Here is a 27,768-nt window from a genome sequence, read left to right on the forward strand (position 1 = left end):
GTACAATTCTAGCAGTGTTTTCATGTATTTCCAAGAGCTAATATTTTAGTTGCACGGGGCCAGTCCAACGCATCAATTTCTAGGTCGGCGTTTGTGTGCCATCCCTTTAAAGAATAAAATGCCCTTTTTTGAGGGGTTGGGGTGGAAGACGTGAGAAGGAACGAATTGGAACGGTTGCTTCTAATAAGTAGAGAGGAAAGGGCCCGGCAATTAGCCAGTATGGGCTAGTTCCCCTCACCGCTCTCCTCGCCCCTATTTTATTCTGTTAATATGTTTTGTTTTGTTGTCTGTCTCCCCCTTCTCGACTGTGAGCCCGCTGTTGGGTAGGGACCGTCTCTATATGTTGCCAACTTGGACTTCCCAAGCGCTTAGTCCAGTGCTCTGCACACAGTAAGCGCTCAATAAATACGACTGAATGAATGAATACCCCACAGGGCTCTCGGCGTGTGCAGGATCAGGACCGTGCCAGTTGAGCAGCTCAAATCAAGAGAAGCAGCGTGGCTCAGAGGAAGGAGCCCGGGCTTTGGAGTCAGAGGTCATAGGTTCAAATCCCGGCTCTGCCACTTGTCAGCTGGGTGACTCCGGGCAAGTCACTTCTCCGGCCCTCAGTTCCCTCATCTGGAAAATGGGGGGTGAAGGCTGTGAGCCCCCCATGGGACAACCTGATCACCTTGTAACCTCCCCAGAGCTTAGAACAGTGCTTTGCACATAGTAAGCGCTTAATAGATGCCATTATTATTATTATTAAGTACCTCTTTCACACCGTCAGTCACGCTGCTGCCAGGAGGTCTCGCGGGGGTGGACAATTTTCAAGGGATGGAGAAGGGCGATCCATGCCGGGCTCCATCCCTGGTGGCGGTGACCAATCCCAACTGCGGGATGTGAAGCCCACCCGGCTCATATTGGGCGCCCAGAAAGGGGCTGGATGGTCCCGCTGAACTGCCCACGGGCCATTCATTCCTCTTGGAAAGCTCTGTGTCAGACAGCGTGGCGATGGGCATTTGAAAAGGGGCACTGGCATAGGTGGTGACTCGAGAGGAGAGGCGAGGGAGGCGACTCTTAAACTCATCTACCCTCCGGGCTGGCACCAGTTCGGTTTCTAGAGATGCAGACCAAGCAAGCCGACCTTTGAGAAGCAGCGTGGCCGAGGGGAAAGAGCCCGGGCCTTGAAGTCAGGGGACCTGGGTTCTAATCCTGGCGCTGCCACTTGTCTGCTGGGAGACTTTACGCAAGCTGCTTCCCTTCTCTGGGCCTCGTTTACCTCATCTGCAAAATGGGGACTCAGACTGGGAACCCCATGTGGGGCGTGGACTGTGTGCAACTTGATTAGCCTGTATTGACCTCAGTGCTTAGCACAGTGTCTGGTACATAGTGCGCACTTAAATACCATTATTATTATTATTATTATTATTATTATTTTCAAAACCCCAGAGTGATAGTCTTGGGATCAGTTTACTACCCCTTGTACTCTGAACTGCTCCTCAATCAATTAATCAATGGTGGTTATTGAGTGCTTAACTATAATAATGATGACAGCATTTATTAAGCGCTTACTGTGTGCAAAGCACTGTTCTAAGCGCTGGGGAAGTTACAAGGTGATCAGGTTGTCCCACGGGGGGGCTCAGAGTCTTAATCCCCATTTTACAGATGAGGGAACTGAGGCACAGAGAAGTCAAGTGACTTGCCCAAAGTCACACAGCTGGCAACTGGCAGAGCCGGGGTTTGAACCCATGACCTCTGACTCCAAAGTCCGGGCTCTTTCCACTGAGCCACGCCGCTTCTCTGAACTATGCACAGAACACTGTACTAAGCGCTTGGGAGAGTACAATATCAAAATAATAATAATAATCACTGGTGGCGGGGGGCAAGGGGGAGCCCACTTGATCTGGAAGCAGCGTGGCTCAGTGGAAAGAGCCCGGGCTTTGGAGTCAGAGGTCACCGGCTCCACCAATTGTCAGCTGTGTGACTTTGTGCAAGTTACTTAGCTTCTCTGGGCCTCAGTTACCTCATCTGTAAAATGGGGATGAAGACTGCGAGCCCCAAGTGGGGCAACCTGATCACCTTGTATCCCCCCCAGCGCTTAGAACAGTGCTTTGCACATAGTAAGCGCTTAATAAATGCCATTATTATTATTATCTGGAGCTACCATATCTGGGGCTTGAGCTCCCCTGGCCCGGGCTAGTAGCCCACTTCCCATTCCCACCACACCCAACGTCAGAGCCCTGAATGGGGCACAGATTGCCCTTCACACTGGGGATTTCAGCCCAGCCAGGCTCTCAGCCAAAAGTCACTGACTGCTTAGCCAGTGGGGGAGAGCTACTGAGAGGATAAACCTATGTTTTGGAGCCACTGGGAAGACGTCCGACACAGCCACCGGGAAAACTCATTAACAAACCTCCCCCGCAGATCCGCAGCTGGTCCTTTGTACTCCAAGGGGACGCCTCCCAAGGGAGACATTCCCGCTACGCCTCGTCCTGAAAAAACCTCAAAAAACGCCAATCGTCCCGTGATCTAGAAAACCCGATGCGGCACTCACAACGCCAAGCAATTTGTAAAGGTTGTGAGGCAGGTGACAATCCAGCCAAGAACTGGATTAGAGCCTCCGATACGTCCCACCGGTCTAGTTTCTATGATCTACGGAAAGTCCCTGCCCCCAGAGGGGATTTGTTTCTTTTCCCACAACGGACACAGCTTGTCCGAACCGTCAGAGGGCTGTAAATTATCAGGCCACGTCACAGGAGCATCATTATACAATGCAGAAGACACACAAAAGTGCCATCCGCTGATCCGCTGGGCAACAGCTAAGACTGAGGGAGGAAACTGGAGTGAGCCAAATTATTCTTTGGAAGCATTTAAGGATCTGAAAGGTGTCACGGCACATAAAAGCCAGCACACCTTATTTATCTGTGAAGGAGGGAAAACAGTGCCAGCGGACAAATGAGAGGTGTTCTCGGGAGGCATGGACATTTCGATTTGGGGAAATCTGTGAAAGAGCGGTCTCGTACACACTCATTTTTCTGTCCAATTGTAAAAGCCAAGTGCTCCTGCCCTGCTTATGCCAGTCTCCCACTGGAAGACTGTTTCAGCCTAACACACGCATATGAGCGCGCACACAAAAACACACCCCACACTTTCCCTCTTTCTGCCTCTCTCTCCCCTCATCTGCTACCTCCAGTATAACTGGCCAGTCGGCTGAATATTCCCTTCCCGTTTCTTTTCCCGCCATTACAATTCAGTTCCTGGCAATCCATGACGTGGCCACACAACAGCTACCGAGAACATCTAGACTGTGAGCCCGTTACTGGGAAGGGTCCGTTTCTATGTGTTGCACTTCCCAAGCGCTTAGTACAGCGCTCTGCGCACAGTAAGCGCTCAATAAATACGATTGAATGAATGAAAAGTGAACTGGGGGGGAAAAAATAAAAGACCACCTCAGAGTCATAAGCTCCAAAACCCCAGAGTGATAGTCTTGGGATCAGTTTACTACCCCTTGTACTCTGAACTGCTCCTCGATCAATTAATCAATGGTGTTGGTTTAGTGCTTAACTCTGCGCAGAACACTGTATTAAGTGCTTGGGAGAGCACAATATCAATGGTATTTATTGAGCGCTTATGTGCACAGCACTGTACTAACGTGCTGGGAGAGCACAATATCAATGGTATTTATTGAGCGCTTATGTGCACAGCACTGTACTAACATGCTGGGAGAGCACAATATCAATGGTATTTATTGAGCGCTTATGTGCACAGCACTGTACTAACGTGCTGGGAGAGCACAATATCAATGGTATTTATTGAGCACTGATGTGCACAGCACCGTACTAACCGTGCTGGGAGAGCGCAATTATCAGTGGTATTTATTGAATGCTTATGTACACAGCACTGTATTAAATGCTCGGGAGAGTCCAATATCAATGGTATTTACTGAGCGTTTACAATGTCAGCGCTTAGAACAGGGCTCAGTCCTTAGAACAGTGCTTGGCACATAGTAAGCGGTTAACAAATACCATCATCATTATTATTATGCTGTGCACAGCACTGTAATAATAATAATAATAATAATGGCATTTATTAAGCGCTTACTATGTGCAAAGCACTGTTCTAAGCACTGGGGAGGTTACACGGTGATCAGATTGTCCCACGGGGGGCTCACAATCTTAATCCCCCTCCCCCTCGTCCCCCTCTCCAACCCCCCCATCTTACCTCCTTCCCTTCCCCACAGCACCTGTATATATGTATATATGTTTGTACATATTTATTACTCTCTTTATTTATTTATTTATTTTACTTGTACATATCTATTCTATTCATTTTACTTTGTTAGTATGTTTGGTTTTGTTCTCTGTCTCCCCCTTTTAGACTGTGAGCCCACTGTTGGGTAGGGACTGTCTCTATATGTTGCCAATTTGTACTTCCCAAGCGCTTAGTACAGTGCTCTGCACATAGTAAGCGCTCAATAAATACGATTGATTAATTGATTGATTGATTAATCCCCATTTTACAGCTGAGGTAACGGAGGCACAGAGAAGTTAAGTGACTTGCCCAAAGTCACACAGCCGACAACTGGCGGAGCCGGGATTCCAACCCATGAACTCTGAAACCCCAGCCCGTGCTCTTTCCACTGAGCCGTGCTGCTTCCACACTGTACTAAGTGCTTGGGAGAGTACAATATCAATGGTATTTATTGAGAGCTTACTATGCGCAGAGCACTTGGGGGAGTTCAGTACAACAGACTTAGCAGACAAGTTCCCTGCCCCTAACGAGTTCAAAGTCTAGTCCTCTCGCCACAATGCCCTATCCCTTGTGTCTAAACGACTGGCCTTGTCTGAATTAATTGTTCCGGCCGCCCCTTCCCTCCCTCCTCCCCAGTTCTCAGATAGTGAACCCCTAAGGGGCCAAGAGCCGGATCTAATTTTCACCAGTTTAGTTTCTTCTCAGAGCTCTGAACAGAGTAAGCACTTAATACTATTACTATGGCTACTTCCTAAAAATCACTACTCATTCATTCGTTCATTCAATCGTATTTACTGAGCGCTTACTGTGTGCGGAGCACCGTACTAAGCACTTGGGAAGTACAAGTTGGCAACATATAGAGACGGTCCCTACCCAACAGTGGGCTCACAGGCTAGAAACCAGGACTTGAACCCAGGAATCCCTAATTTCCACTGCCAGGCAGGTTGTGCCCTATGGGCCCACGGCAGAAGTGGAACTAGAACCCAGGCAGCCCTGATTTCCAGCGCCCGGTAGGATTTGCCCCCTAGGCCCTTAGCAGAACTGGGTCTAAACCCCGGTGTCCTGATTCCCTTCAAGGCCCTACTGAGAGCTCACCTCCTCCAGGAGGCCTTCCCAGACTGAGCCCCTTCCTTCCTCTCCCCCTCGTCCCCCTCTCCATCCCCCCCCATCTTACCTCCTTCCCTTCCCCACAGCACCTGGATATATGTATATATGTTTGTACATATTTATTACTCTATTTATTTTACTTGTACATATCTATTCTATTTATTTTATTTTGTTAGTATGTTTGGTTCTGTTCTCCATCTCCCCCTTTTAGACTGTAAGCCCACTGTTGGGTAGGGACTGTCTCTATATGTTGCCAACTTGGACTTCCCAAGCGCTTAGTACAGTGCTCTGCACACAGTAAGCGCCCAATAAATACGATTGATTGATTGATTCCGAGAGCCGTAAGAAACATACGAAGATAAGGCAGCAGGGAGTTGGCGGGATAGCTTGGGGAAGCAGCGTGGCATAATGGAAAGAGCTCGGGTTTGGGAGTCAGAGGTCATGGGTTCTAATTGCGGCTCCACCACTTTAGCGCTTACTGTGTGCAGAGCACTGGACTAAGTGCTTGGGAAGTGCAAGTTGGCAACATATAGAGATGGTCCCTACCCAACAGTAGGCTCACAGTCTAGATGGGGGAAGAGAGCAAAACAAAACATATTAACAAAATAAAATAAATAGAATAGATACGTACAAGTAAAATAGAGTAATAAATACGAACAAACATATATACATATATACAGGTGAACGCGGACGACCAAGCTGGGACCACGCGAAGCCGCCCCACAAACCTTCTATTTATTTATTTTACTTGTACATATCTATTCTATTTATTTTATTTTGTTAGTATGTTTGGTTTTATTCTCTGTCTCCCCCTTTTAGACTGTGAGCCCACCGTTGGGTAGGGACTGTCTCTATATGTTGCCAACTTGTGCTTCCCAAGCGCTTAGTACAGCGCTCTGCACGCAGTAAGCGCTCAATAAATATGATTGATTGATTGGCTGCTCGTTGAACAGATTCTCAGAGGCGTCCTGAGAATCTCATTGCAACACCCGGAGGTCCGTTGCTGGGATTTTCCGCAAACGTTGCGTTTTCCCTCGGGATGACCGCCAGAACCCCGGGCTTGCCGATCAACGGGCAGGTTATGCGCTCTTCGGTTTGATCGACAGGCTTATCCACCAAACCAAGAAACTTGGAACGAATGAAAAGACGGCAGCTCCTCGCGGGCAGGGATTATCACGCCTACAACTGTTGGGCTGTACTTTCCCAAGTGCTTAGTGCACGTGGTAAACTCATAGATAGGGAACACATCTACCTACTCTATTGTATTCTACTCTCCAAGCGCTTAGTACAGTGCTCTATTGCTTGCCTTTTGCATCACCCTGACCTACTCCCTTTATTCACCCCCTCCCTCAGCCCCACAGCACTTCTGTAGCTACCCATAATTTATTTATTTATTTTAATGTCTGCCTCCCTCTCTATAATAATGTTGGTATTTGTTAAGCGCTTACTATGTGCAAAGCACTGCTCTAAGCGCTGGACCGTCAGCTCACTGTGGGCAGGGATAGTGTCTGTTCTATTGTTATACTGTACTCTCCCAAGCGCTCAGTACAGTTCTCTGCACACAGTAAGCGCTCAATAAATACAACTGATTGATTGATTGATTCTCTGCACACAGTAAGCACCCAAATAAATACGATCGACTGCCTGACTGAAAAAGGGAACTGGAGTACTAGCAGGAGTAAGGGCACTTACTGAGCGCCCACCAAGTACTGTACTAACTGCACGGGAAGCACAAAACCAAACCGTGTTTTATGTCTTGACCCCTCTCTTCCTCGGCTGAATCTTTGAAAATACATGATCTCGCTGAAGGAAAAAAAAAAATCGGAAAGAAAACACCAGACAGCATCACCCATTTGATTAGCTTTAACCAAGTTTAAAAACGAAAATCTTTTTTTTACCAAAGTCCTGCATGATCATAGTATGGGGCATTTTGGACTCTTGTATCTGCAGTCCAAGACTTCCACCACCTGGGTCCATGCTCAGCACAGCTCAGTCATGAAGAGCTGGAAAAGCAGAGCAAATATTTTGTTAGTATTGAAAATCGATTCAAAGGCACAATATGAAAATGATCCTGGAAGGAAAAATCTCAGAACCAAAGGCTGTGGGGGGACACAGACGCTTGGCTCCGGAGGGCTACCGCCAGCTGAAATCAACTTTTATCCTAAAGGGGTACAACTAGGAGGCCACAGAAAGGTGGTTCTCAGTTCCAGTTGGTGCCTGGGCCCACTTAACCTCTCTGTGCCTCAGTTACCTCATCTGTCAAATGGGGATTAAGACTAGGAGCCCCACATGGGACAACCTGATTACCTTGTATCTACCCCAGTGCTTAGAACAGGGCTTGGCACACTAAGTAAGCGCTTAATACCATAATTATTATTATACATTGCCAACTACCATTAAAAAAAGCCCGTACATTCAATCAATCAATCAATCGTACTTATTGAGCGCTTACTGTGTGCAGAGCACTGTACTAAGCGCTTGGGAAGTACAAGTTGGATTGAGAGTAGTACTGCTGCAGGGCCGAAGGAAAGAGAAAGATGCTTTAATATTTTTTGCCAGTCAGCTGGGGATTCCCATGCTGATACGGTGGGAGAGAAAGAGAAGCACTTAGCACAGTGTCTGGCACATAGTACGTGCTTAACAAATAATAACAATAATAATGGAACTTGTTAAGTGCTTACTATGTGCAAAGCACAATACCAGAATTATTGTTCATCATCATCATCAATCGTATTTATTGAGCGCTTACTGTGTGCAGAGCACTGTACTAAGCGCTTGGGAACTACAAATTGGTAACATATAGAGACAGTCCCTACCCAACAGTGGGCTCACAGTCTAAAAGGGGCAGAGAACAGAACCAAACATACTAACAAAATAAAATAAATAGAATAGATATGTACAAGTAAAATAAATAAATAAATAAATAGAGTAATAAATCTGTACAAACATATATACATATATACAGGTGCTGTGGGGAAGGGAAGGAGGTAAGATGGGGGGATGGAGAGGGGGACGAGGGGGAGAGGAAGGAAGGGGCTCAGTCTGGGAAGGCCTCCTGGAGGAGGTGAGCTCTCAGCAGGGCCTTGAAGGGAGGAAGACAGCTAGCTTGGCGGATGGGCAGAGGGAATTGTTATTACCAATTATTATTATAGAAAGATACAGGGAGGTAGGGAGAGGGCTAAGGAGAGGTTAACAGAGCTTTTTTCCTTTCTCTTCACGAGTCTCTCTTCCTTCAATCAATCAATCGTATTTATTGAGCACTTACTGTGTGCGGAGCACTGTACTAAGCGCTTGGGAAGTACAGGTTGGCAACATATAGAGACAGTCCCTACCCAACAGTGGGCTCACAGTCTAGAAGGAACGGTTCCTTCCTCCAGTTCCCCTTGGAGACCAGCACCCATCCCAAGCCACTTCCAGGCTCTCCCTCCCCCTCCAATCCCTCCAAGATCCCCATCCCGCCCCCCGCCCCGACTCTTCTGTGCAATTCCCGAATCACTCCTCCTCCTCGCCCCAAAGGAGCCGGGAACCTCTTCCTTCAGCCCGGACCGGGGGTTCCCTCCCGGGCAGGCTCATGCGTCCGACCTCACTGGGCTGGGCGAGCCGCTGTACACTTGGACGTGGCCCAGCCTTTTTAAAAGCGGCAAATGACTTAAAAACACGACTTGTAAAATGAAGAGTATCATCTCCATCTGACCAAACGGAAATTAAACTGATAGGAAAGGGACACACACCACTTTCTCCCTGCTACGGGTTAGCGGGGATAGGGCTTTCACAGGGATAGGGACGGGGCCGGGGGGATGGAGGGAGAAAGGGAGATCGAGGAACCGGGACGGAATGACGGCCAGAGAAACGACTCCCTAACTGCCCCAACCTATTTCTGCTAATAAAAATTGCGGCATTTTTTTTTCCTTTGAGCCAAATGTTGTATTAAAACGATGGCGTAGATGCTGTGCGATCACACCAGACACGATCCCCGTCCCACGTGGGGCTCACACCTGGGCAGAGCCCAGGCCCGGAGTCAGAGGACTTGGGTTCTCATCTTTGATCTAATGCTTGCCTGCTGTGTGACCTTGGGCAAGTCACAACCTCCCTGGGCCTCAGTTTCCTCATCTGTAAAATGAGGATTCAATCCCTAGTCTCCTTCCCTCTTCAACTATGCTCTGGGACAGGGACTGGTGTCTGGCCTAATTATCTTCTATCTACATCTTCTATCTGAGCAGCGTGGCTCAGTGGAAAGAGCACGGGCTTTGGAGTCAGAGGTCATGGGTTCGAATCCCAGCTACGCCGCTTGTCAGCTGCGTGACTTTGGGCAAGTCACCTAACTTCTCTGTGCCTCCGTTACCTCATCTGCAACATGGAGATTAAGACTGTGAGCCCCACGTGGGACAACCTGATCACCTTGTATCCTCCCCAGCACTTAGTGCTTTGCACATTGTACGCGCTTAATAAATGCCATCATTATTTATTAATTACCCCGGTGCTTGGCACATAGTAAATACTTAACACAATGATGACTCCCTCCTACAGCCTCTTCCCACCCACCTTTTTAAATGATATTTGTTAAGCACTTCCTATGTTCCCGACACTGTATTAAGCACTAAGTTACAGTCCACATCCCACCTGGGGTTCTCAGTCTTAATCCCCATTTTACAGGCGAGGTAATCGAGGCACGGAGAAGTGACCTGTCCAAGGTCACTCAGCAGACACGAGGCGAAGCCAGGATGAGAAGCCGGGTCCCCGACTCCCAAGCCCGGGCTCTATCTACTAGGCAACACTGCCCTTCTTTCTACTCCAGACTTCAGGCCCCTGAGCAATCCAATCCCCGGCGCTGCCGAGGGATGTTTTTCCCTTTTTTGCCAAGGGATGTTTTCCAAGATACCCTGCTCACTGGCACATTTGCCCCACAGAGCCTTCTTCTCCTGAAAAAACCTGTCCCGAAAGGCAATTTCGATCTCACTGATGGATACCGGAGCAGCGCAGAGGTCAAACTCTCATTTGCGCAAAGGATCTAAGAGGATTTTTTTGTTCAAGCCTACAACTGATGATTTCATTCCGAATGAAAGGAAAGATGAGTAAACTAGAGAAGAGTACCTGCCAGTAGACTAAATTTGTGGGAGTATAACGGCAAAACCCAGAGATATGACATTAAGCTCATTACGGGAAGGGAACGGGTCTAATTGTTGTATTATATTCTCCCACGGGCTTAGTACAGTGCTCTGCACCTAATAAGTGCTCAATAAATATGATTGAGTGATTCTTCGTTGTAAGGGCTTTGAAAGTGTCTGTCCCTCCAGCTAGAGATTGTGTCTACTAACTGTATTGTATCATCATCATCATCATCATCATCATCAATCGTATTTATTGAGCGCTTACTATGTGCAGAGCACTGGACTAAGCGCTTGGGAAGTACAAATTGGCAACATATAGAGACAGTCCGTACCCAACAGTGGGCTCACAGTCTAAAAGGGAGAGACTGTATTTTCCCAAGTGCTCAGTGCAGCGCTTTGCATACGGAAACCACTCAGGCGTTCAATCTAGCTTTGATAGCTAAAATTAAAAGCCCAATTTACAACCGCCGAAAAGCCCCACACCCAATTCACTGCGAGCAGGAACTCATCTGGATAGGGGAACTCATCTGAAGTTTCGTTCTCGAATGAACGGCAGCTAAGCCAGGCGCTTAGTACAGTGCTCTGCACACAGTAAGCGCTCAATAAATACCATTGATTGATTGAAATACAGTAATGGAAGAGGGGTGTGGAACAGGAAAACTAAGGGCAGTACTTGGTGCAACGCACTCCGCTGTGCTAGACTGTAAACTCGTTGTGGGCAGGGAACGTGTCTGTCAACTCTGTTGTGCCGCGCTCTCCCAAGTGCTTAGTATAGTGCTCTGCACACAGTAAGCGCTTGATAAATACCATTGACTGATCGACTGAATGAGCATCTCCTGAGGGCAGTACACTATACAGAACACTCCATGCAAGTATACCAAAAAAAGGTCAACATCCCTCTCTCTTCCCTGAAAAAGCTTAAAACCCAACAAATGTTGAGGTTGTTTTCAAACAGCCTTATGAATCATTTCACAGCAAAATTGCTTGGTTCGCAATAGACATTCAAAAATGCACTTTTGACCACGGAATTTTACTTTAAAATGTTTAATGAAAACTTTAAAACCATATCACCGGAGCTATAAAAATGAGATAAATGCAACAGAAGTCTCCGGGAGAAAAGTGAGGATCTTCTAGACTGTGAGCCCACTGTTGGGTAGGGACCGTCTCCAGACGTTGCCAACTTGTACTTCCCAAGCGCTTAGTACAGTGCTCTGCACACAGTAAGCGCTCAATAAATATGACTGAATGAACTAACGGTCCCAATGTGTAATAATAATGATGGCATCGGTTAAGCACTTACTGTGTGCAAAGCACTGTTCTAAGCGCTGGGGAGGATACAAGGTGATCAGGTTGTCCCACGGGGGGGAGCTCACAGTCTTAATCCCCATTTTACAGATGAGGTCACTGAGGCACAGAGAAGTTAGGTGACTTGCCCAAAGTCATGCAGCTGACAAGCGGCGGAGCCGGGATTTGAACCCATGACCTCTGACGCCCAAGCCCGGGCTCTTTCCACTGAGCCACGCTGCTTCTCTCCTTTGTTCTGGAGTATTGCCCGAGTGCTCAGCACAGGGCATGGCACCTCGCGAGCATGCGCAAAACACTACTGCCCCGGCTCACTCAGCCCTGAGCCGAACCAACCACCGGTCCTGGCATGGCAATTTCATTCATTCGTTCGTTCACTCAACAGTATTTATTGAGCGCATCCTGTACTCAGAGCACTGTGCTAAGCACCTTGGAAAGTACAATACGGCAATAGAGACAGTCCCTGTCCACAACGGGCTTACAGTCTGGTGGGGGGAGACGGGAGGCATCAGACAAGTAAACAGGTGAGCCCACTGTTGGGTAGGGACTGTCTCTGTATGTTGCCAATTTGTACTTCCCAAGCGCTTAGTACAGTGCTCTGCACATAGTAAGCGCTCAATAAATACGATTGATGATGATGAATTTCACTTCAATGGCACCCCTGAAAACATTACTGAATTTACAAATACTTCCAGGTACACAAGGCACAGTAGCGTGCGGTTGACGAAATGACCTCCCCCGATCCGAATCCCATATTGCTTCCACCTCAAACTCGTCTATCCCGCCGCCGATCCTCTGCCCACATCCTGAATCTGGCCTGGAATGCCCCTCTTCCTCAAATCTGACAGTTTCTCTTCCCTTCTTCAAAGCCTCCTTGAAGGCACGTCTCCTCCGAGAGGCCTTTCTAAATTATAGCTATATTCGGATATATCCATATGCGCTGTAAGGATGGGAGGGAGGATGAATGAAGGAGTAAGAGCGGTGGCGCAGAAGGGGGTGGGAGAAGAGGAGAGGAGGGCTTAGTCAGGGAGGGCTTCTCGGAGAAGGTGTGCCTTCACTAAGGTTTCGAAGTGGGGGAGAGCAATTATCTGTCTGATAACGACAATGAGATTTGAGAGCAGACCTGTTGCTCCTTTCTCCTTGAAATGCAATCAGACTTGGTTCTTCTGACAGTCTGCTCTCGATTCTTTAATGGAAATTATCACACACCAGGAGCCAAACATTGTGCTAAGGGCTGACACACAGTAGATACAAGTTCATCGGACGGGATCCAGGTCTGATTAGATTAGAATCCCCTAGACTGTACGCTCGTGGTGGGCAGGGGATGTTTCTGCTTACTGTTGTACTGTGCTCTCCCACCCGCTTAGTACAGTGCTCTGGACACGGTAAGTGCTCAATAAGTACCGGGGAATGAACGAATCAAAGGTCCTGTCCCATTCACCCAAGAGGGAGGGATTCAAGTCCCGTTTTACTGATGAAGAAAAGGAGGCAAAGAGAGATTAAATGAAGTAATAATAATAATAATAACAATAATAATAATAATGGCATTTATTAAGCGCTCACTATGTACAAAGCACTTTTCTAAGCGCTGGGGAGGTTACAAGGTGATCAGGTTGACCCACGGGGGGCTCACAGTCTTAATCCCCATTTTACAGATGAGGGAACAGAGGCACAGAGAAGTTAAGTGACTTGCTCAAAGTCACACAGCTGACAGTTGGCAGAGCAGGGATTTGAACCCGTGACTTCTGACTCCAAAGCCCGGGCTCTTTCCACTGAGCCACGCTGCTTCTCTTATTTATTAAGCACTTACTGTGTGCAAAACACTGTTCTAAGCGCTGGGGAGGTTACAAGGTGATCAGGTTGTCCCACGGGGGGGCCTCACAGTGTTAATCCCCATTTTACAGATGAGGTAACTGAGGCCCAGAGAAGTGAAGTGACTTGCCCAAAGTCACACAGCTGACAATTGGTGGAGCCGGGATTTGAACCCATGACCTCTGACTCCAAAGCCCGTGCTCTTTCCACTGAGCCACGCTGCTTCTCATCAAGTACCCAAGGACACATAGCCATCCGGCACCATAACTGGAACTAGAACTCAGTGTGGCTCAGTGGAAAGAGCACGGGCTTGGGAGTCAGAGGTCATGGGTTCGAATCCCGGCTCTGCCGCATGTCTGCTGTGTGACCTTGGGCAAGCAGCTTAACTTTTCTGAGCCTGTTACCTCATCTGTAAAATGGGGATTAAGACCGTGAGCCCCACGTGGGACAACTTGATCACCTTGTATCCCCCCCAGTGCTTGGCATATAGTAAGCGCTTAACAAATGCCATTATTATTATTATTATTAACTCAGGCTCCCTGTGGGGGGGGGGGAGGGGAGGGGAGGGGAGGGGGGGGGGGGGGGGGGAGGGAGGGAGGGAGGGAGGGGGGGGGAGGGAGGGAGGGGGGGGGGGGGGGAGGGAGGGAGGGAGGGAGGGAGGGAGGGAGGGAGGGAGGAAGGAAGGAAGGAAGGAAGGAAGGAAGGAAGGAAGGAAGGAAGGAAGGAAGGAAGGAAGGAAGGAAGGAAGGAAGGAAGGAAGGAAGGAAGGAAGGAAGGAAGGAAGGAAGGAAGGAAGGAAGGAAGGAAGGAAGGAAGGAAGGAAGGAAGGAAGGAAGGAAGGAAGGAAGGAAGGAAGGAAGGAAGGAAGGAAGGAAGGAAGGAAGGAAGGAAGGAAGGAAGGAAGGAAGGAAGGAAGGAAGGAAGGAAGGAAGGAAGGAAGGAAGGAAGGAAGGAAGGAAGGAAGGAAGGAAGGAAGGAAGGAAGGAAGGAAGGAAGGAAGGAAGGAAGGAAGGAAGGAAGGAAGGAAGGAAGGAAGGAAGGAAGGAAGGAAGGAAGGAAGGAAGGAAGGAAGGAAGGAAGGAAGGAAGGAAGGAAGGAAGGAAGGAAGGAAGGAAGGAAGGAAGGAAGGAAGGAAGGAAGGAAGGAAGGAAGGAAGGAAGGAAGGAAGGAAGGAAGGAAGGAAGGAAGGAAGGAAGGAAGGAAGGAAGGAAGGAAGGAAGGAAGGAAGGAAGGAAGGAAGGAAGGAAGGAAGGAAGGAAGGAAGGAAGGAAGGAAGGAAGGAAGGAAGGAAGGAAGGAAGGAAGGAAGGAAGGAAGGAAGGAAGGAAGGAAGGAAGGAAGGAAGGGGTCCTCTCCCTTCCCCGGCCATTCCTTCTCAGTCTTACTTGCCAGCTCCTCTCCTCCCCCGGCCCTCAGCCCCCAAACGTGAGGTGTCCCCCCAAGGCTCTGTGCTAGGTCCCTTTCCCTTCTCCCTCTCTCGTAGGGATCTCCCCCACCCCCGTGGCTTTGGCGACCCCCGACCGCTCACCTCCTCTGCAACCGCGCCTTTCCTCGCCACACAGATGTCTCCGGGACCCCGGGCACCTCCAGCTCAATATCTGGGGAAGCAGCATGGCCTGCTGGATAGAGCCTGGGCTTGGGAGTCAGGTCATGGGTTCTAATCCTGACACCGCCACTTGCCCGCCGTGTGGCCTTGGGCAAGTCGCTTCTCTTCACTGGGCCTCAGGGACCTCACCTGGAAAAAGGGGGATTCAGACTGTGAGCCCTGTGCGGGACAGGGACTGCGTCCAACCCGACTGGCTTGTATCCACCCCAGTGCTCATTACAGTGCCTGGCACATAGTAAGCGCTTAACCATGGGGTCTAATCCCGGCTCCACCACTTGTCTTTTGTGTGACCTTGAGCAAGCCACTTAACTGCTCTGTGCCTCAGTTCCCTCATCTGGAATATGGAGATTAAGGCTGTGAGCGTTATGTAGGACACTGAGCTCCCATCTCCCCCTTTTAGACTGTGAGCCCACTGTTGGGTAGGGACCATCTCTATATGTTGCCACCTTGTACTTCCCAGGCGCTTAGTACAGTGCTCTGCACACAGTAAGCGCTCAATAAATACAATTGATTGATTGATTGACAGGGACTGTGTCCAACCCGAATAGCCTGTATCTATCCCAGCACTTAGAACAGTGCCTGGCACATTTGTTAAATGCTTAACAAATAACATAAGTATTATTATTATTAAGAACCAATACCACAGGATTACTATCTCCAAAACTGAGGGATAGAATATGGGAGAAAATGTGGATTATGGGAAAAAACTGAATTAACTTGCTCTCCCAAATCGTCACCGTGGCCTCACTTTCCCATCACGGTGGTCAACGCTACCAACCTTCCTGTCTTTGAAGCTCACAACCGTGGCCTTACCCTTGGCTCCGTCCTCTCTTTCGACGCCACATTCAGCCCATTTCTCCTCCACACGCCCTTGATCCGCCCCTTCCTCCCCCACCCCAACGGCCGCCTGGCTGGTCCAGGCACTTGTGGGGTCCGGGCCTGACCGCTCACCCCTCTCACCCCTCTATCTCTCCTTATTCCAGTCTGTGATTTCGCCCTGCCGCCCAGATCGTTCTTCCAAAACATCGTTCACCACAAATCTCCCCACGCCTCAAATGCGTCCTCTCGGCATCAAGCGGAAAACTCCTAATCGGTGACTTTACGGAACTGCATCAGCTCTTACCCTCTCATTTATGCTTCCCCTTTCAAACCCGTCAGACCTCAGCTCTCCCTAGTTTCAAAGCCCCTGTGGAATTCCACCTCCTCTCGGAGGCCTTCCCTGATTAAATCTGTCGTCTTAATTATCACCACTTATGCACACCCAGAAACACTGACTTACACGCTGAACCACTTACTCAACCACACATCGATTTCCCCATTCTCTTCATCTGATCGGCAATTCATTTTGCATCTGTCTCCGCCACTAGACTGTAAGCTTCTGAGGGCAAGGATGGCTTCCTCACTTAACGTACTCCTCCAAACACTTGGCACGGTGCTCTGCCCCACAATACGTGTTCAGTAACACCACTTGATGCCTGATTACTCTAAGGGGAGCTGAGCTGACCCGCCCAGTCAAATCTTGGGGAGGGGGAGGGTCGGATCCGGAATCTGGATCTCCATGCCTCAGTTTCCTCATCTGTAAAATGAGGAGTCAGTACGTGCCCTTCCTTCATCTTGATTTGTGAGCCCAATGCCTGGTGCGACCTGATTATCTTGTATAATATATAATAATTATGGTACCCGTTAATAATAATAATGGTATCCGTTAAGCTCTTACAATGTGCCAGGGACCGTACTAAGCGCCGGGCACTGTACTCGGGGCTGGACATCTCGCTCGGCACCTTATGTAAGCCCTTGAACATTATTATCATAGTAATGAATCACTGGTATTTACTGAGCACTGATTGTGTGCAGAGCATTGTATTAAGCGCTTGGGAGACTATAACAGAGCTGGCGAATGCGTTCCCCGCCAACCTGGAGGGAACAATCATCTGCAGGTACTGTGGTGTACGGGACCGCCCTGATTTCCTGGGACCCCTGAGGATTAAGACCCCCGCCCGACTGTTCACCTCACAATCCCATCTTCTTTGTCAACGCACAGATCTGAGAAACCCAAGGACCACCGCCTACCATACAAATGGCAGTAAAAACAGACCTTCCAACCGTTGAGCCCGGCAATTATTGTTTTATGACCTCTTTTACCACGATTTCCCAATTTTTTATCCGTCACAAGCAGGGCTCAGTAAGCTGGCCCGTCTACCAGAAACACCTTATTCTCTCAGGCCACCTTTGGCTTAACCGTTGGTTTCATTTTGCGGTACCTTCCTTGCTTCCCACTCCTGTTGACTAATTACAGGGATTTACCCGCTCATCGACTTTGATCTTCCACTCTTCCTGAGTAGAAAGTTCCCGCTTGAGAGCGGCCACGGGGCCCACGGATAGACTCCGGGGCTCAAACAGAGGAAGAGCGACTCATTAATAACGCATTAAACCGATCTCGCCGCAAACGGCCTCTCGGTTATACTCATCAAACTGGGTTACGAAATGCAAGTTCAAAGCTGCCGTTGCAAAGGTTGGGGAAGCATGGCACTTCATTTTTGGACATTTTTCAGACAGTATCACCCCACCACCACCTCCAACTCTGGAAGGAACAGCAAGAGACTTGCTAGACAGTCGTCCTGCCTCTGGCGCGGCACGCCCTCCCCTTTCTGTTATGACTCCCAGGTAAACGAATCGACGGCCATCAAAACACCTGTCGGCAGACGCTCTCCTTTGGTAACTACATCTGGATGTGATTATCGCCTTCGTACGCCAATAAAACCAAGTTCAATTTCTCAAAAATCTAAACCACTTTCTGTTTTGTGGATAGAATATAATCGAACTGACCATTAAAAACAATTTTGCTTTTTTTTCCCTAATGAACAACAGACTCTGTGTTTCAGGTGCGGTAAAAGAAGCTGTCCACGGTTATTTCTTTGGGCCGTTTTTGTTCGTAATTTGAGTGGGCCAAATAGCACAGAAATCCACACTGTAACTGCCGGGAGTAGTGATTCCGAAGAACAGTCTGGATGCGGATGTCTCTGCCGGAACCCCTTTAAATTTCTAAGAAGGTTCCAAATCGGATGACGGAACAAATCCTCAAATCTCCATTCCACTGAAAAGAAACTCAAGAGAAATTTGCTACACAAATGCACATGACTGGGCTCAATCTCCCCACCTTCCGAGTCTTATTGAATCAATCGTATTTATTGAGCGCTTACTGTGTGCAGAGCACACATTGAAGGCCCACCTCCTCCCAGAGGCCCTCCTCTCCTCTTCCCCGACTCCTTTCTCCATCGCCCTGACTTGCTCCCTTTAGTCATCCTCTCTCCCAGCCCCACAGCACTCACGTACATATTCATAATGTAAACATTTCTATTAACATCTATCTCCCCCTCTAACCTGTAAGCTCCTTGTGGGCAGGGAACCTCTCTACCAACTGTTATATCGTACTCTCCCAAGCGCTTGGTACAGTGCCATGCACACAAGAAGCGCTCAATAAATTCAATTTATTTATTATGGCCCGACATTGGTCATATACGTAGGCCGTAAACAGCCCCCTCCTACTTAACCTTATCCTCAGCTCTCTCTCCCCTCCGCATCGCCCCGACTCGCTCTCTTTGCTCTATCCTCCTCACCCTCATCATCATCATCAATCGTATTTATTGAGCGCTTACTGTGTGAGGAGCACTGTACTAAGCGCTTGGGAAGTACAAGTTGGCAACATATAGAGACAGTCCCTACCCAACAGTGGGCTCACAGTCACACTCACTCCCTGCCTCCCTCCCTCCCTCTCTCCCTGCAAATTTAATCAATCAATCAATCGTATTTATTGAGCACTTACTGTGTGCAGAGCACTGTACTAAGCGCTTGGGAAGTACAAGTTGGCAACATATAGAGACAGTCCCTACCCAACAGTGGGCTCACAGTCACAGTCTCTCCCTGCCCCGCAGCCTCTATAATTCTATTTATTTACACTGATGCCTGTTTACTTGTTCAGATGCCTGTCTCCCTCCTTCTAGACTCTAAGCCCGGGGTGGGCAGGGATCGTCTCTCTTTAGTGATGAATTGTACTTTCCAAGCCCTCAGTACGGCGCTCTGCACACAGTAAGCGCTCAATAAATACGACTGAATGAATAAATGACCTCCCTGATTTCGTACTACGGCCCGGCCTCGCCACTTATAATAATAATAATAATGATAACATTTATTAAGCGCTTACTATGTGCAAAGCACTGTTCGAAGCACTGGGGAGGTTACAAGGTTGTCCCCTGTGGGGCTCACAGTCAATCCCCATTTTCCAGATGAGGGAACTGAGGCCCAGAGAAGTGAAGTGACTTGCCCGAAGTCACCCAGCTGACTAGTGGCGGAGTCGGGATTTGAACCCACGACCTCTGACTCCAAAACCCGGGCTCTTTCCGCGGAGCCACGCTGCTTCGCCACTTCAGTCCTCTAATGCCAACCTACTCACTGTTACGTGACCTCGGCCATCTCGCCGCCCGCTCCTCGCCCACGTCCTGCTCTGGTCCGGAACGCCCTCCCTCTTCACGTCCGACAGACAATAACTCTCCCCCCTCCTTTGAAGGATTATTAAAAGCGATTCTCCTCCAAGCCCTTATTTCCTCTCCTCCCACTCCCTTCTGCGTCGTCCTTTACACCTTTATTCATCCCCCGCTCAGCCCCAAAGCACCGTGTCCGTAATCGCGATTTATTTATATTGTCCGTCTCTCCCTCTAAGCCGTAAGCTCAGAGGGAACGGCCCTACCACCTCTGTTTTACTCACTCCTCCAAGTGTTTAGTACAGTGCTCTGCACATAGTAAGCGCTCAATAAATACAATTGATGATGATGAATAAGGGAGTCAGAAGGACCTAGGCCCTCATCCTGGCTCTGCCACCTGTCCGCCGTGTGGCCTCGGGGAAGTCACTTAACTCCACTCTGCCTCGACTCCCTCAACTGTAAAATGGGGATGAAGACTGTGAGCTCTGTGTGGCACGTGGACTGCGTCCAACCTGATTAGCCCGTATCAACCCCAGAGCTTAGTACAGTGCCTGGTACTTAGTAAGCGCTTAACAAATACCAATTAAAAAAAGGAAAAAAAGATGGTTTGATTGACTGAATCTCCCTGCGGGTAGGAAGCAGCGTACACGCCTCCTGAATCCTCCAATTCTATATATGGTTGGCTTTCTAATCCGTGAAACCTTCCCGGATTTGCCGTTCTTTCTGTTACGACTCCCAGGTAAACGAATCGACGGCCATCAAAACACCTGTCGGCAGACACTCTCCTTTGGTAACTACATCTGGATGTGATAATTGCCTCCGTACGCCAATAAAAGCAAGTTCAACTTCTCAAAAATCTAAACCACTTTCTGTTTTGTGGATAGAATATACTCAAACTGACCATTAAAAACAATTTTGCCTTTTTTTTTCCCTAATGAACTACAGATTCTGTGTTTCAGGTGCGGTCAAAGAAGCTGTCCACGGTTATTTCTTTGGGCCGCTTTTGTTCATAATTTGAGTGGGCCAAATAGCACAGAAATCCACACTGTAATTGCTGGGATTAGCGATTCCAAAGAACATGTCTGGATGCGGATGTCTCTGTCGGAACCCCTTTAAATTTCTAAGAGGGTTCCAAATCGGATGACGGACCAAATCCTCAAATCTCCATTCCACTGAAAAGAAACTCAAGAGAAATTTGCTACGCAAACGCACACGACTGGGCTCAAAACCCAAACCCATAACGGCAAAGCCAGACTCTTGGAGGATCATTGCCAATCGACTTCATTTAATAAATGAGAGCGATCCAGGGAGAAGGCCGGGATAGATCCACGTCGAGACGCGCCCTGCGAAAGTACCGGGACGGGAGTCCGTCAAGTTAAACAGGTGATGGCCAGGACGGTCCATCCTTAAGAATCACCGCATCGCATCAGGAGGAAGGGCCGCCGTTATCGAGCGCTTACTATGGGCACGGCGCTGTGCTAAGCGCTTGGGAGGGGACAATACAACAGAATTGGCAGACACGTTCCCTGCACATTTGGCAGACACGTTTAGCCACCAAGCCCACTGTGGGCAGGGCACGTGCCCGCCAATTCTATTACACTGTCCTCTCCCGAGTGCCTAGTACAGTGCTCTGTACGCGGTAAGTGCTCCGTAAACACCCTCGCTCGGCTGTCGGGACGGAACGAGGGGTGGACGTCCGGCTCCGGGGCCACCTGGAGAAGCCTGGGGCCCCAAGCTCGTCGTGCCCACCCTCTTAGGGGTGCCTAGCCCAGTGCTCTGTGCACAGCGAGTGCCCACTAAATGCTATTTTTGGGGTGGGGCTGCAGGGCCGGTTGGGGGGTGGGGGGAGACTGTGGTTGGGGGGCAGGGAGAGGAAGGGGAAGGGTCTGGGGGAAAGGCGGGCGGTTGAGGGTTTGCGGCGGTTTGCAATGAGGTGCGGAGGCAGGGAAACAGGGAGGACTTCATCGTGGCTCAGTGGAAAGAGCCCGGGCTTTGGAGTCAGAGGTCATGGGTTCAAATTCCGCTCCGCCAATTGTCAGCTGTGTGACCTTGGGCAAGTCAATTAACTTCTCTGGGCCTCAGTTACCACATCTGTAAAATGGGGATGAAGACTGTGAGCCCCCCGGGGGACATCCTGATCACCTTGTAATCTCCCCAGCGCTTAGAACAGTGCTTTGCACATAGTAAGCGCTTAATAAATGCCGTTATTATTATCTTTTAGACTGTGAGCCCACTGTTGGGTAGGGACTGTCTCTATGTGATGCCAATTTGTACTTCCCAAGCGCTTAGTACAGTGCTCTGCACATAGTAAGCGCTCAATAAATACGATTGATTGATTGATTGAGGAAAGGAGAGAGGAGGAGGGAGGGAGGAAGGAAAGGTGGGACGGAGAGAGGGGAAAAAAGGAGGAGAGGGAAGGGAAGAGGGATGGAGGGAAGGTGGGGTAGGGGAAGGTGGGATGGAGGAAAGGTGGGATGGAGGGAAGGAGGAATGGTGGGAAGGTGGGATGTACAGAAAGTGGGATGCATGGAAGGAAGGATGGATTGAAGGTGGGGAGGTGGGATGGATGGAAGGTGGGATGGATGGAAGGTGGGATGGACGGAAGGTGGGATGGACGGAAGGTGGGATGGACGGAAGGTGGGATGGACGGAAGGTGGGATGGACGGAAGGTGAGATGGACGGAAGGTGAGATGGACGGAAGGTGGGATGGACGGAAGGTGGGATGGACGGAAGGTGGGATGGACGGAAGGTGGGATGGATGGAAGGTGAAATGGATGGAAGGTGAAATGGAGGGGAGGTGGGATGGATGGAAGGTGAGATGGATGGAAGGTGGGATGGATGGAAGATGGAATGGGGGAAGGTGGGATGGACGGAAGGTGGGAGGGTGGGATGGACGGAAGATGGAATGGGGGAAGGTGGAATGGTTGGAAGGTGGGATGGAAGGAAGACGGGATGGACGGAAGATGGAATGGGAGAAGGTGGGATGGATGGAAGGTGGGATGGATGGATGGTGGGAAGGTGGGACGGATGGAAGGTGGGATGGATGGAAGGTGGAACAGATGGAAAGTGAAATGGATGGGAGGTGGGGGGGGAGGTGGGATGGATGGAAGGTGGGATGGATGGAAGGTGGGAGGGTGGGATGGATGGAAGATGGAATGGGGAAGGTGGAATGGTTGGAAGGTGGGATGGAAGGAAGATGGGATGGATGGAAGATGGAATGGGAGAAGGTGGGATGGACGGAAGGTGGGATGGACGGATGGTGGGATGGTGGAAAGGTAGGGCGGCGAGATGAAGCTTCGGTGGGATGGCAGGAGGGCAACGGTGAAGAAGGGCGCGAGAAGGCAGGCGGTCGTTCGGTCGTTCGGTCAGGCTGTCGTTGGGTCGTGCCCGGCCGTCGAGGAGGGGGCCGGGGCTGCCGGCGGCGGCGGCGGCGGCGGCTTTGCGGTTGTCACGTGCTCCTTTGTTTCCCGCCTCCCGGCGCGGCCCCCGACGACCTCGGCCCGGCCCCGCCCCTCCGCCCGTCCCTCCCGGGGGCCCGGTCCGGTCCGGTCCGGTCCGGTCCGGTCCGAGGGGGTCAGGCCGCCCCGCTCCCCCGGCGCCGCCATGTTTTCCGCCCTCAGCCGGTCCGACCCGCCGGCGGCGCCGCCGCCGCCATCCCCGCGGGGCCCCGTTACCTGCGCCGCCCGCCTGAGGAGGGGGAGGAGGCCGGCCTCCCGCCCGTCCGCCCGTCCGCCCGTCCGCCCGTCGGTCCGTCCGTCTGAGGGGCCGCGCAAGGGGGGGGGGGGGGGAAGCGCGCGCACGCGCGGAGCCCCCGCGGCCCGCCGACCAATCACGGCCTTCCCCGCGGCCGGGAGCGCGCGCGCGCGCGCCGACCCGGCCGGCCCGCATTACGTCACTCCCCGGCCCGCTGCAGAGCCCGCGGCGCGCGCGCGCCAGGGAGACACAGACAGAGACAGAGAGAGAGACGCCGCGCATGCGCCGCGACCCGCCGCCCGGCCCGGCCTTGCGGTTCTCCTTCATTCATTCATTCGTTCGCTCGTTCGTTCGTGCATTCGTTCATGCATTCATTCATTCATTCGTTCGTTCACTCGTGCACTCGTTCGTTCATTCGTTCGTTCGTTCATTCATGCACTCCTTCGTTCGTCCATTCATTCATTCGCTCTTTCATTCATTCATGCATTCGTTCGTTCATTCATTCATGCCCTTGTTCATTTATGCATCCGTGCCTCCGTTCGTCCGTTCATTCATTCGTGCATGCATTGGTTCATTCAGTCATTCACTCCTGCATTCCATCCATTCATTCATGCATCCGTGCCTTCGTTCGTCCGTTCATTCATTCGTTCATGCATTCATTCATTCATGCATTCATTCGTTCGTTCATTCATGCATTCCTTCGTCCGTTCATTCATTCGCTCTTTCATTCATTCATGCATTCGTTCGTTCATTCATTCATGCCCTTGTTCATTTATGCATCCGTGCCTCCGTTCGTCCGTTCATTCATTCGTGCATGCATTGGTTCATTCAGTCATTCACTCCTGCATTCCATTCATTCATTCATGCATCCGTGCCTTCGTTCGTCCGTTCATTCATTCGTTCATGCATTCATTCATTCATGCATTCATGCGTCCATTCGTTCATCCGTTCATTCATTCATTCATTCATTCATGCATTCCTTCGTTCGCCCATTCATTCATTCGCTCTTTCATTCATTCATGCATTCGTTCGTTCATTCATTCATGCACTTGTTCATTTATGCATCCATGCCTCCGTTCGTCCATTCATTCATTCGTGCATGCATTTGTTCATTCATTCATGCACTTGTTCATTTATGCATCCATGCCTTCGTTCGTCCGTTCATTCATTCGTGTATGCATTTGTTCATGCAGTCATTCACTCCTGCATTCCATTCATTCATTCATGCATCCGTGCCTTCGTTCGTCCGTTCATTCATTCGTTCATACATTCATTCATTCATGCATTCATGCGTCCATTCGTTCATCCGTTCATTCATTCATTCATGCATTCATTCATTCATGCATTCATGCGTCCATTCGTTCATCTGTTCGTTCATTCATTCATTCATGCATTCATTCGTTCATGCATTCGTTCATGCATGAATGAATGAGCCCACTGTTGGGTAGGGACTGTCTCTATACGTTGCCAATTTGTACTTCCCAAGCGCTTAGTACAGTGCTCTGCACATAGTAAGCGCTCAATAAATACGATTGATGATGATGATGATGATGATGCATTCATTCATTCATTCATTCAATCGTATTTATTGAGAGCTTACTTTGTGCAGAGCACTGTACTAAGCGCTTAACACTGTACTAAGCGCTTAGCACTGTACTCATGCATTCGTTCATTCATTGATTCATTCGTTCATTCAATCATTCATTCGTTCATTCGTTCGTTTGTTCGTTCATTCATTCGTTCGTTCGTTTGTTCGTTCATTTGTTCGTTCATTCATTCATTCGTTCTTTTGTTCGTTCATTCATTCATCCATTCATTCGTTTCTTTGTTCATTCATTCATTCATTCAATCAATCGTATTTATTGAGCGCTTACTGTGTGCAGAGCACTGTACTAACCGCTTTGGAAGTCCAATTGGGCAGCATATAGAGACGGTCCCTACCCAACAACGGGCTCACAGTCTAGAAGGGGGAAACAGACAACAAAGCAAAACAAAACATGTGGACAGGTGTCAAAATTTAGACGGGTGTTTTCCCACCCCTCCTTGATTCATTTATTCATTCATTCATTCAGTCCCACTCACTGAGCACCTGCTGTGTGCGAAGCACTGGACTAAGCGCTTGGGAGAGGACACTAAAGAAGCAGCATGTCTCGGGGGAAAGAGCCCAGGCCTGGGGAGTCAGAGGTCATGGGTTCTCATTCATTCATTCACTCAATCATATTTATTGAGCGCTTACTGTGTGCGGAGCACTGTACTGAGCGCTTGGGAAGTACAAGTCGGCAGCAGAGACAGTCCCTACACAACAATGGGCTCACGGTCTAGAAGGGGGAGACAGAAAACAAAACAAAACATGGAGACAGGTGTCAAAATCTAGACAGGTGTTTTCCCGCCTACTGTGCCCTTCCCACGCCTCCTTCATTCATTCATTCATTCATTCATTCATTCAATCCCACTTACTGAGCACCTGCTGCATGCGAAGCACTGGACTAAGCGCTTGGGAGAGGACACTAGAGAAGCCGTGTGGCCCAGGGGAAAGACCCCGGGCCTGGGGAGTCAGAGGTCGTGGCTTCTCATTCATTCATTCATTCATCATTCATTCATTCATTCAATTGTATTTATTGAGCGCTTACTGTGTGCAGAGCACTGAACTGAGCGCTTGGGAAGTACAATTTGACAACAGATAGAGATGGTCCCTACCCAACAATGGGCTCGCAGTCTAGAAGGGGGAGGCAGACAACAAAACATGGAGACAGGTGTCAAAACCATCAGAATAAATGGAATTATAGCTATATGCACATCATTAACCAAATAAATAGAATAATAAAAATATGCACAAGGAAAATACTCGACTCCACCACTTATCAGCTGTGTGACCTTAACTTGAGAAGCAGCGTGGCTCAGTGGAAAGAGCCCGGGCTTTGGAGTCAGAGGTCATGGGTTCAAATCCCGGCTCCGCCACTTGTCAGCTGTGTGACTTTGAGCAAGTCACTTAACTTCTCTGGGCCTCAGTTCCCTCATCTGTAAAATGGGGATGAAGACTGTGAGCCCCCCGTGGGACACCTGATCACCTTGTAACCTCCCCAGTGCAAAGCACACAGTAAGCACTTAATAAATGCCATTATTATCTTTTAGACTGTGAGCCCACTGTTGGGTAGGGACTGTCTCTATATGTTGCCAATTTGTACTTCCCAAGCGCTTAGTACAGTGCTCTGCACATAGTAAGCGCTCAATAAATACGATTGATGATGATGACCTTGGGCAAGTCACTTTTAATTTCTCTGGGCCTCAGTGACCTCATCTGGAAAATGGGGATGAAGACTGTGAGCCCCATGTGGGACAAGCTGATGACCTGGTATTCCCCACCCCCAGCGCTTAGCACAGTACTTAGCACCTAGTAAGCGCTTAACAAATACCGAAATTATTATTATTAATAGAACGACAGGACCGTGAGCTCGTCGCCATCGGCTGTTGTCCCCCTCTAGACTGTGAGCTCGTGGTAGACAAGGAATGTGTCTGATGATATCATGTCCTCTCCCAAGCGCTTACTACTACTAATAATAATAATTTAACAATTTTGGTATTTGTTAAGCGCTTATTATGTGCCAAGCGCTGGGGGAGATACAGGGTCATCAGGTTGTCCCACGTGGGGCTCACAGTCTTCACCCCAATTTTCCACTACAGGGCTTTGCACGCAGTAGGCCCTCAGTAAATATAATTAATAATATTTAATCACAATTATAATAGCAATAATAAACAGACGCATTCCCTGCTCCCAAGTCTAGAGTTATATTGCCTTCTCCCAAGCACGCGGTTACAGTGCTTTGCACACAGTAAGCCTCCAATAAATGTGATCTATAATAATAAGAAGAAGAATAACGGACTCATTCCCTGCTCAAAAGTCTAGAGTTATATTGTCCTCTCCCAAGTGCTTAGTACTACTACTAATAATAATAATAATGGCATTTATTAAGCGCTTACTATGTGCAAAGCACTGTTCTAAGCACTGGGGAGGTTACAAGGTGATCAGGTTATCCCACAGGGGGGTCACAGTCAATCCCCATTTTACAGATGAGGGAACTGAGGCCCAGAGAAGTGACTTGCCCAAAGTCACACAGCTGACACTTGGCGGAGTCTGGATTTGAACCCGTGACCTCTGACTCCAAAGCCCAGGCTCTTTCGTCTGAGCCACGACTGCTTTGCGCACAGTAAAACTTCCATAAATACGATTATTATTATCAGTAATAACAATAACAACAAAGACTCCCTGCTCACAAATCAATCAATCAATCAATCAATCAATCGTATTTATTGAGCGCTTACTATGTGCAGAGCACTGTACTAAGCGCTTGGGAAGTACAAATTGGCAACACATAGAGACAGTCCCTACCCAACAGTGGGCTCACAGTCTAAAAGGGGGAGACAGAGAACAG

General features: G+C 49.3%; 1 protein-coding gene across 4 annotated transcripts in view; it reads right to left on the bottom strand.

Moving 5' to 3' along the window:
* The window catches only part of ZNF711 (zinc finger protein 711), a 40,654-nt gene extending 17,277 nt beyond the window's left edge, over positions 1–23,377 (bottom strand). For 3 of the 4 annotated variants that reach the window (XM_038748514.1, XM_038748515.1, XM_038748512.1), the window contains exons 1-2: positions 15,090–15,169; positions 7,239–7,343 (exon numbers count right to left, since the gene is read on the bottom strand). In XM_038748514.1, the coding sequence (XP_038604442.1) occupies positions 7,239–7,317 (79 nt within the window). In that variant the 5' untranslated portion in view covers positions 7,318–7,343; positions 15,090–15,169. Of the gene's footprint in view, positions 1–7,238; positions 7,344–15,089; positions 15,170–23,319 lie in introns of those variants that run through there. The other variant, XM_038748513.1, reaches the window with a different exon arrangement.
* Positions 23,378–27,768: the final 4,391 nt, after the last annotated feature.

The sequence above is a fragment of the Tachyglossus aculeatus genome, chromosome 6 (assembly GCF_015852505.1).
Source record: "Tachyglossus aculeatus isolate mTacAcu1 chromosome 6, mTacAcu1.pri, whole genome shotgun sequence".
NCBI lineage: Eukaryota > Metazoa > Chordata > Mammalia > Monotremata > Tachyglossidae > Tachyglossus > Tachyglossus aculeatus.